Source organism: Pangasianodon hypophthalmus, chromosome 8 (genome assembly GCF_027358585.1).
Source record: "Pangasianodon hypophthalmus isolate fPanHyp1 chromosome 8, fPanHyp1.pri, whole genome shotgun sequence".
Lineage (NCBI taxonomy): Eukaryota > Metazoa > Chordata > Actinopteri > Siluriformes > Pangasiidae > Pangasianodon > Pangasianodon hypophthalmus.
The window spans coordinates 7888227-7899170 of NC_069717.1; the positions used below are offsets into that span (position 1 = coordinate 7888227).

Consider the following 10944-nt stretch of genomic DNA (forward strand, 5'->3'; position numbering starts at 1 on the left):
AGTTTTTCTTAAAAACTAGCACCAGAATCTGGTAGTTCTCTCTACACAGAGAAATACACTAGCTAAAAGTCTATACACTGTGTATGATTATTGCATATATTACAATCATATCTAACAAAACCTCATATCTGTTTCCTGAACTGTATGTTTGTGAGCTTCTTCTGCACAGTGTGATAGTAACAGAGGTGGTAAATGTATTCATATTCTTAACATAAAAGTGCAATATACTACTAAAGACTCTGGTAAAAAAAAAAATGCAATCACGTTAAAGTAAACAAGAATAAATTCTGATATTTACTATAAGTATGAACATACAACAATGATTCACAAAAGAAAAAGACATCTGCCTCAAACCACACACTGATTTTACTGCTTTCTAACTTCTTTTAGTGTCCCTTTCACCAAAGAAACATTAGCTTAGGCTAACTAACAACAGCCTTATTGCTCATCTCACAAATGCCTCAAAAGCTAGAATGATAAAAACTCTGACCATACAAACTGATTGTTAATAGCTAGCTGTCACAATACAAACTGTCTTAATAAATACACAAGTGTACAAGTGTACGTAGCAACGGATAGATTACAGTGATAAGTATCTCATTCTTGCTGTCACATCTGTTAAAGTTTAGATTTTTTTTAGGAATTTAGTTTGACTTCTTGAAGCTGTCTGATGGTAAAATAAATAAATAAAAGAAAATTACCTGTAACAATAGGTTTAAAATTACCTATAACTATAATTACCTATACCTATAATATATGATTATAGAGAACTGTAGTGATGTCGACTGAAGAAAGTAGAGATTTTTTAGTAGTAAGTAAATGTCAAAAATATTGGGTAAAAGAAAACTCATACCTAATACCTAAAACCAGACTTAAGTATAATAACATAATAATTGTGCATTAGTAGCCAGAGGAGGAACATAACGCATGATCCTCATACATGCTTTATAAGCCTTCTTTATCTCGGGGGTCATTTGTTCATAAAATGCACCTTCCTGCTGTAAGAAATAATCTCACCAGAGACTCGTTCTTCCCAAGACCTTCTCCTTTGATTATAAATTTTAGGACATAAACCTGTCTTATGCTTTGCTCCTATCAAGTCTCCTCGAGACAATATTTTCACATCCTGTGTATTTTTAACACCATCAGTGCCATTTGCCTTTCCTCTGTGTGACCTGCATACTGTTTTAATGTAACTCATCACAAACCTAATATCAAAATATTACTCTCCAGTGTTGCCCTGAGGAGGATGAGTTTTTCTTTTCCAGAGTCCTGCTCTGCTCAAAGTTCGTGACTCATGCTGTCTCAGGAGAGTGATTTTCATTGCTACTGTTGCCTCTGTCTTGATTATTAGGGCTATAAACCTGTAATTTCTGTAAAGCTGTTTTATAAAGCAGTGTCTGTAGTGGAAGTACAACACAAATGCATTGAAATAAATTGAACTGAAATTAAATGAATTTAATTGAACTTAAGTGAAATGAACTGAATATATCTACACAAGTCCCATCTATGATGTATTCTAGCCTCACACTCAGCATTCAATACTACATTAGCCTACATTGCAGTATACCAGCAGTAGGATTATTTTAGAGTGTTGAGTTAAACCAATTAACTCAACTAATCAGTGCAATTTGAAATGCTATTTAGTTTATTAAATGTACTTTTTTGACTACAAAGATCAGGGTGTGTATCTGTATGTAAAGATAATAGTAAGATAACATTAATTAGGTAATATCAAATGACAAAACATTTCTACTCTGCATACCTTATAAACGAACTACGTTTTTAACAGTACTTTAACTTAAGTAGGACTCTGCAGCACTTTTTCCAGCACTGATAAATATACCGTTTATTCTGAATTAATAACTAATTACCAGGGTGGAGAAGTTAAAAACAGAACAGAGACAGTGCTGGACTGTGAGTAACAGAGTAATAACTACTCATTTGGGACAGTCTGCTGAGTCTGCTTGCCTTCGGCGTGCTGTGTGTGTGTGTGTGTGTGTGTGTGTGTGCAAAAGAGTTATAATGAGAGAGAGAGAGAGGGAGAGAGAGATTGTGTGTGTGTTCTTCATGCAACTGAGATGTGTGGGTTGATTTGGCCTTTTTGTCTACATGAAATTAACTTATAGCTTCATCTTATCTTCTGGTAATATTACAGCAACATTAAATTAAACACATGTACTCACATACACACAAATCATATTAATGCACTGACAGTCCCAGATACAGACATGGATGAATGTGAGCTCTTGCATGAATAGACAATCACATATACATGCACAGACTTTGGATGATGGTATGATAGCTGATTAAGGTGTTCTGTTTGTTTCTTATGTCGGGTATACCCTGAGGCCTAAACTCTCAATAAAGTAAAACAGAGAGAGAGGTAGAGAGAGAGAGAGATTCGGCTGGCTATACGACTTCATTAAACTACATTTACAGTACAAATAAAACACACATACACACACAAACTTAACCACACAGAAATCATTCTAAAGGAAAGACTTAGTATTTATGTAGTTATCATACTTTGGCCATTCCCTTCACCGCATGACTGCTGTTTTACACTTATTCAGTCATACTATGCCACTTTAGTTTTGCTATATGTTTGAATGTACTTTTTCTTTCATATAGTGATATGTTACATAAGGAAGGACATGCTGTTATAGGAAAATAATCAACGATGGTGTAGTGTGGCGCAGCCCCTCGAGAAGCATTATAGAAGCATGTTCCAAAGTGTTTTATTATTAATTAACATCATGTCATACTTTCTAATCATTTGTAGTTACATTTAATTTTGATGGAACATCTGCAAATAAGTTAGTTCATGTTATCATTTATGTTACAGCAACTATAATAGATGATCCTTCAGCAGCTCCTCACAAAATCCTGATCCTTCGTCTCCTCACAAAAAAACTTCACCATATCAATGATTACACGTGTGTTTTGATCTGTACATGTGGAGTGTCCACCCTTTAATTCCGTGTGTATGTTGTTACTATGGAAACGATAAGTTCTTAGAATGAGCGCATTAAAATAAACCTTGTAATTGGAACTGTCAGAGCTGCTGTTATAGAAAATTAATTTCCAAATGTAAATAGTCTTATTTAGAAAAACCAATAGATGAATATTTCAGGGTTACAGCAGGAAGTGTCATAACAGCATGCACATAACCATATCATATCATGAGTCATGCACTATTCTGTGGTCCCTCATACAGAGGAAGGCAAAAATAAGTAGACCGGCAATTACTGTAGTAAGTCTGCTTTTCTTGTAAAAAACCAATTTATGTTCTCATTATAATCTGCTAAAAAAGAATTGTGTTCAGAGACAGCGAAGCCGATGAAAATGTTTTAAAGCAACCATATCTTGAATGGTTGATTACATATGGGGAAATTGTATAAACTTAATTTTTGGCAGATTCTATTAAGAACTAACCCTGCTGTTTTTCAGATTTAAATAAATGAGTGTGTAAATGATTACAACACAACTTTACTTCTTTTTTACTGCCTCCCTTGTGATAGAAATCTGTGTCAAGATTCCTAGAGGCCTCGTCACTATCTACAGGGTAGTATTTTGGAAAAACACATACACACACCAACAAACTATGGATAACGTTCTCTCATTCATTCAAAAAAGACCATTTTTCATTCTTTTTGCTGTCACTCACTATCAGCACACACTGAGGGAGAGTGATATTAGGCCAGCTCCGCAATAATATTACATGCTAATCCATCTCTTCAGTCAAGAAGAAGATAGGTGAGCAACTCTGACAGAGAGATGGGTGTATAAGAGCGGAAAAAAGAGAATTGTATAGAGGACAGCGTGAAAGTGGGCTTCACATGCAGGAGAAGAAAGCATGTATGTAAAGGCAGAATGCTTGCCAAAATCTAATTGAGTTGGCTTTGACTGCAGCTTGAATTGGAGCTAAAACCTCTGAATGCCTCACACACACACACACGTGCAAACCACCACATTGGATGTCATCTCCCCCATATGGAGAACCCCAAGAACAAAGATATTAATCCTGCAGGCCATAAAAATTAGTTAAAAATGTCTTACAATATCACTGTGAATGATGTGAATGATTGCTATTCCAAATCACCTTTTTCCAATACCAATACAAACATCATCATATTAAAACCAAATAAACCTATAGCCTAAATGTGCCCACAATCATAATATTGCTTTTAAGCCATGCTACAATGAGACCAATGTTGTCCTTACAGCCTGTGCTTATAGCACTTAACCACCATTATTGTCTATTGTTACCTGCTAATACCAGGAAGCCACCATTAGCCCATAATGCAATTCACAATGATCTGAAAATGCTTGTATGATGTCAATCAAGAGTCAGATTTCTCTAAAGGTTCTTTCTTTTTTCTCACTTTGTGTTTTACCCTCTCTATCTCTCTCATTAATTTAGACAATGTTCTCTGACACTGACCAAGTGCTGCCTTTGTCAGTCTCAAAAAACTCCTACAAGAAAATTACACAGACGCAAAGGGTTATGCAAACCATTTTGACCTGATTTGGCTCTATCCTCATGCCCTTGCTTCACGTCCTCTTTTCCCTACCTCTGCTACTCAACAAATCTCTTACTCCCATCCCCCCTTCCCTCTGTGCCTGACTTACCAGTGACGGTGATGAGCATGTGGGCGACCAGTGGGCGATTGTTGTCCAGTTCACTGCTGAGTCGGATTTCTCCACTTGTGTGGTTGAGCAGCAGCAGGTGAAGCTCGTTACCATGTTCAATGGTGTAGTAGAGGCGGTCTGTTACATCTGGGTCGTGGGCCGGAACACGCCCTATAACTCCGCTTGGGAAAGTGTTGGAACGATTTGACACAAAGTTGTTGAATATAATCTGAAAGTTCTTCATTTCTGGGCTGTTGTCATTTTGGTCGATAAGTCGGATCCGCACCGTGGCTCGGCTTACCAGTGGTGCTGATGTGGCTTGGACGACAATGACATACTCGTTCCGTGTCTCATAATCCAAGTCAATCAGGGATGTGAGCTCTCCTGAAAAGATGTCCATCTGGAAGATTTCTGGAATGTTACCTTCAACAATTTGGTACATGATCTGGGCATTAGGGCCTTCGTCTGGATCCGTGGCTGTAATCTGAGCTATGACTGACCCAACTGCACTGTTCTCTTTCACCCGCACCTCAAAGTCATCAGCAGGGAACACAGGAGCATTGTCATTAACATCCATGACACTGACCTGGATACGGACAGGTGTGCGTTGAGGTGGAACTCCACGATCCACTGCAAAGGCTGTGAGTTCATAGAATGGTACACTTTCACGATCAAGTCGACGCACAGTGCGGACTATTCCAGAAGTGGGTTCAATGGTGAAATCGCCATCGCCATCTTCTCCATTTTGGAAGGTATACTGTACACGGCCATTAGCATGAGCATCTCGGTCAGTGGCAGAGATCTGTAGGACACTTGTAAAAGGTGGAGCATCTTCACTGACTCCACCCTGGTAGTGTGGGCTGAGGAATTGTGGCGCATTGTCATTCACGTCATTCACATTGACTTCTACATAGGTTGTGTCAGACTTCTGTGGTATTCCATTGTCACGAGCTGTAATGGCAAGAGTATATGTCATTTGGTCTTCGTAGTCCAGCTCAGCTTGTAGTGTGATTGCACCTGTTGCAGGATCAATTCGGAACTGTGGAATGTTGTCTTCTAGAAAGTATGTGATCCGGGCGTTCTCGCCAACATCATCATCTGTAGCACTTATTACCACCACGGTGCTACCAGGAGGTCTGTCCTCATTCACACTCACAGAGTAGTGAGCACTCTGGAACACTGGGCGGTGCGTGTTTGCATCTGTGATGTTCACATGTACCTGACAGGTATCATGAAGAGTTCTGTCAGAGGCAGTGACTGTTAGCACATATCGCCGCTCCTGTTTGTAGTCAAGTGGCAGTGCCAGGGAAAGAAGGCCAGCTCCTCCAGCTGTGCTAATAGCAAAACGGTTGCGTGTGTTTCCACCAGTGATCTGGTAGGTGACTGCACTGTTGATGTCACGGTCCACTGCAGTTACGGTAACAACACTCGTTCCAACTACTGCATCTTCATTTAGACGAACATAGTACTCCTTCTGCAGGAACTCGGGACGATTATCATTGACGTCCATCACAGTGATAGTAACACTTGCTGTCGCGGAAAGTGGTGGTACACCATAATCCCTGGCCTCTACACCAAAGAAGTAGTGCTCCACTGATTCCCGGTCAAGCTCTGAACTCACTGTGACCCAGCCAGTAGCAGCATTGATGACAAAAGGAGTGTCTGTGCCAGTTCCTGTTAGCCTATACTCTAGCCGTGCATTATCACCACTATCAGTGTCAATGGCTTGTATGTGCAGTACAGAGTGGCCAACTGGGGCACTCTCAAGCACTGTAGCTTGGAATGGTGTAGATACAAAAATCGGTGGATTGTCATTAACGTCAGTCACTTGGACACTGACTATTCCAGTGCTGTTAGACAGAGGTGGGCGACCATTATCTTGAGCACGTAGTCGTAAAGTGTACTCACGTTCAGTCTCAAAGTCTAGTGGTGCCACTACCTGGATTTCTCCAGTAACACTATCAATTGCAAACTGCCCTCTGCTGTTCCCACTGATAATGTTGTAGTGCACAGCAGCATTTCCGTCTTTATCCTCATCAGAAGCACTGACACGCAAGATTTCTGAATGTGGCCGCACGTCTTCTCGAACTGACACAATGTAACGTTTCTGACTGAACTGTGGAACATTGTCATTCTCATCCAAAACTGTTATGTGAACATTAACGGTAGCAGAACGTGGACCTGGCTCTCGTCCTTGATCATTTGCCTCCACCTGTAGTGTATAGCGTTCGTTTACCTCTCGGTCAACAATACCTCGAGTGGTAATCAAACCTGATCGAGGATCGATTTCAAATGCAGAACGAGCAATGGCCGCATTTTCCCCAATAAACCGGTAACGAATGTTAGCATTTGCTTGGGAGTCAAGATCAGTGGCACGTAGCTGCAAGATTGGATACCCCTCTTCCACATTCTCTCGAATTGTTTCACGGTACTCTGTCTGTTCAAAAATCGGAGAGTGATCATTCCGGTCAGCAACAGCAATAGCTACCATTGTTGTCCCAGACAAACGTGGCGAGCCATGATCTGTAGCAGTCACTCTGAAATAATGCAAGTCCATGTGCTCTCTATCCAGTACATGTGTGGTAGTGATAAGTCCAGTCATAGGATCAATCTGAAAGTAGTCCATGGATCTGCTGTTCATTAAAGGTGCCATGCTGTAGCTGATCCTTCCTGCCTCTCCAGGATCTGGATCCTCTGCTAACATTGATATAACAGAGGTACTAGGAGGCTGGTTTTCTGCCACCTGAATCTGATAGTTATACTGTGGGAAATGGGGGTGTCGATTAGCAGCTCTACGTGAGCGTCCAACAGGAGGGACACCTAGTTGCTCACCTAGTTTTTCTTTGAAGTACTCATAATCGTCCATGACTTTTTTCTTGTTACTTTCTTTCTCTGTTTGTTTTGTATCAGTGATAATCTCTTTTGGAGTGCTTTCTACCAAGTCTCTGTTGTTTTTTGACTCATCTTTTTCTGCCTGGATTTCCTTGATTTGCTGCCAGTCTTTGTTCTCATCCCCTCTAACTGTCTCTCTTACTGTCTGTGAGACATCGCTGCCTTGACCTCTTCCTCCCTCTCCCAGTAAATTTGTATCTCGCTCAGACGCCTCTTTCTTTGTGCTATCTGAATTCACCCACCCTCCTCTTTCCTTGCTTCCTCCCTTTCCATACTGCCTGTTACCCTTCCCCCTGCTATCCTCCTCCTCCCTCACCTCTCCTGCCATCTCTCCCTTCCTCCTCCCCCCTGAGACCCCAACCTGCTCCACACGCTGACTGACAGCCTCAGCTTGTAATGGCAGCCCTTTACCGGATTTTAATTGCGTTTGCGTGGCTCCCCTGTTGGTGGCTAAGCTGTTGCCGGTGGTGCTGTCAGTGCACGCCGGGCGTGGACTCTCCATTGGGACAGAATCCAGGTGAGCTTGAGGACACGGCACATGCGCTGTTAACTCTTGTGCTGAAACCTTGCTGTCCATTTTACTATTAGTTTGAACAATTCTTGTTTCACTTATACTTTTGTCACTGGTGCTACTGCTGTTTTGATATTCATTCTGCTGTTTGTTGTTGTTGTTGTTGTTGTTACTGTTATAGTTCCACAAGAACAAACTTTGAACAAAGTTTAACTTAACATCTGGAGCTGACTCACCCCGCGTGCCATTTTTCTCAGTGTTCCAAGTCCCAGCGTGAGTATATAAGTCACAGGATGTCTCAGTAAAGTTCAGCTGAGCCGAGAGCTGGAAGTGTGGCATTATGTGAGTAACATTATCGCTATATTTAACTGGTGAGTCAGAGGTTTTCTTGCTTTTCGAGTCAGAGAAAGAAGAGATGAGTTTAGACATCGATGCATAATTAGTTTCTCTCTCAGCTGGGCGAAAATGGTTTCCAGTAAAGTCGGTGATACGTTGTGACACGTGACTTTTGTCAGTAATTGAACCGGCTTTGCGCGCCTTACCTTGATTTTGTGGATACTTCTGGTTGTATTTTCCTCTCTCATCTCTAAGCTTTGCATTCAGGTCAGGGGTGTCCATTAGCGTGATATGTTTATATGATAAACAGGATTGTAAAGTAACGCAAGTGAATGAGACGATGTTGCGCTCTGTGCTACTCCAATCCGTGCGCGTCAGATTGTGACTGGCTCGGTGCCTGTATCCATTTAAGAATCTTTTAGAGCAAGCTGCGTGCACGACAGTGACTCCTGTCAGCCGGCATGACTTCAGACAGATGTTTGACGGTCCTGAAAGGTGTTGCGTGCGGGACCTAGTGCTATTCCCAGCGGCTGCATGAAAACACCCCTTCCAGCCCTCTGTGGAGGGATCGATAGCATTGAAGAGGCCTCGAGAGGGACTGTCCGTTATCCATGGATTCCTTTTGTCCGGTTTATTGGCGTCCAAAACACTGCCAGCCGCATTACAATTTGAATTGTCCGTTGATGGCGACAGAGTCCACCCCTTGGCAGCGTTAAACTCCCGTTTCGAGGGCAACGAGCTGCGCTTGGGCCCGGTTCTCCAACCTCCTGCGCTCTTCTCCAAACCGGAGCGGGCATCGATACAGCCCTGTTCCTGGTGCTCACGCTGTACAGAGACCCGCCCGCAGTCGAGACGGCACAAACACGAGCATGCTCTAGTCCTTTGCACAGACCTCTTTTTTCCAATCTGAAGCAAGGGAGCGAGAAAAGGGGAAACAACGCCCTTCTGCACACCACCGGGTAGCCGCTGGTGACAGCGTCCGGTCCGAGGCGCTGGTTCTGTTGCATATGACCCATTGTAATCCAGCAGCGACGAGGCCACGGGGACTCCTGCTGCTCCGGACCGCGAGACCGGAAATTCGTGTCTGGATCCGAGCCACGCTGCTGTCCATACAGGGCGGATCTCCGAGTCGCTCTCAGCCAGAGTCCGCGCGTCTCCGGGGGCCGGGTGGTGGCGGCGCGGCGTGGCTGCTCTCCCCGGGACAACGGCGAACAAAGAGCAGAACAGAAGGTGCAGCAGGAGCGACGGCGGCGAGCTAAAGCCCAGCAGCAGTGCAGCCATTAGTGTGGCGAAATCCTTTTTCTCCCCCTTTCTCCCTCTCTCCCTTCTCTGTAGCTCTCAGTCTCTCTCTCTCTCTCCCTCTCTCGCTCTCTCTGTCTTCCGACGCCAGGTCCTCTGCCACCGCCCGACTCCTTCCGCCGTGCTCCCCCGGTCTGCGCTCTCGATGCCCCCGAGAAGCTCGCATCTACTCTCGGTGTCGGGTAGAGCTCGCGCTAGCAGCAGCACGGGCGCAGCATCTTCCCTACTTACACACATCCAACATGGCTCACAGAGGAACCGGTGCTACTATCATTCCTCCCCCCTCTCGCTCCTTTCGCTCTCCCCTCCTCCTCCTCCTCTTCCTCCTCTTCCTTTCTCTTTTCCTCTGTATCTTTCTCTATCATGCTCTCTCACCACACGCGCACAGTCTCTCTCTCTCTCTCTCTCTCTCTGTCTCTCTCTCTCTCTCGGATGAGAATAGCCCATTGGAGTCTGCGCAGGACCGTTTCTCCAGGCGCCATAACCTACACTGGAGAGAATTTTGTAAATGGAAATACATCAAATTTCAAAATGAACCACAGAAATCTTACAAGCATTAGAATTTGAAGCAATATGGTTAAATCATGACGTCACGAAAGTGAAAGATTAAGTGGTGGACAAATCATTAACAAAAATGTATAATATACATGCTGCATCTATATATTTGTAATATGAATGATAAGTGTATAGCATTAATCAGTAGACTTCATCCTTGTTTTAGAAGTGAAGCCTATAGCAGGCTGGTTCCCTTCCTTTGTGGCTCTGTGTTCCCCTGTGACGTCATGCCTTGGCCATAGGACATGTTCAGGGTAATTATCCTGTTTTAATCCATTAAGACCCATACAATTTTGCTAGATGGCTACGCCCTGTTTTTTATATATATATATATATATATATATATATATATATATATATATATATATATATATATATATATATAAGTCCAGTAATAACAGTAATAACAGTAAGAAGAAGAAGAAGAAGACCCTAAATGCCCTAATGCCCTAAAGTATGCTACCTTGTAGGTTGTTAAACATAAATTATTTAGTATATATTATAAGAAAACATAAAAATGATTTTAATAAACAAAAAGCTGTTATTAAAGGAATATACCACACTTTACAATATGGTAGCTTTTATTTAATTTTTCAATTTTTATTTAGAGCTCATTATAGACAGAATAATGTAGATATATCTTATACTCAATATAGATAATTTTTACGATTGTAAATAATCTTCTTCTGCTGAGAATGGGAAGCTGCATCTGAAAT

General features: G+C 42.3%; 1 protein-coding gene across 2 annotated transcripts in view; it reads right to left on the minus strand.

Moving 5' to 3' along the window:
* The window catches only part of celsr3 (cadherin, EGF LAG seven-pass G-type receptor 3), a 62838-nt gene extending 52372 nt beyond the window's left edge, over window positions 1-10466 (minus strand). The window contains exon 1 of one of the 2 annotated variants that reach the window (XM_053235997.1): window positions 4636-10466. In XM_053235997.1, coding sequence (XP_053091972.1) covers window positions 4636-9655 — 5020 coding nt within the window. In that variant the 5' untranslated portion in view covers window positions 9656-10466. The remainder of the gene's footprint in view (window positions 1-4635) is intronic. The other variant, XM_053235996.1, reaches the window with a different exon arrangement.
* Window positions 10467-10944: the final 478 nt, after the last annotated feature.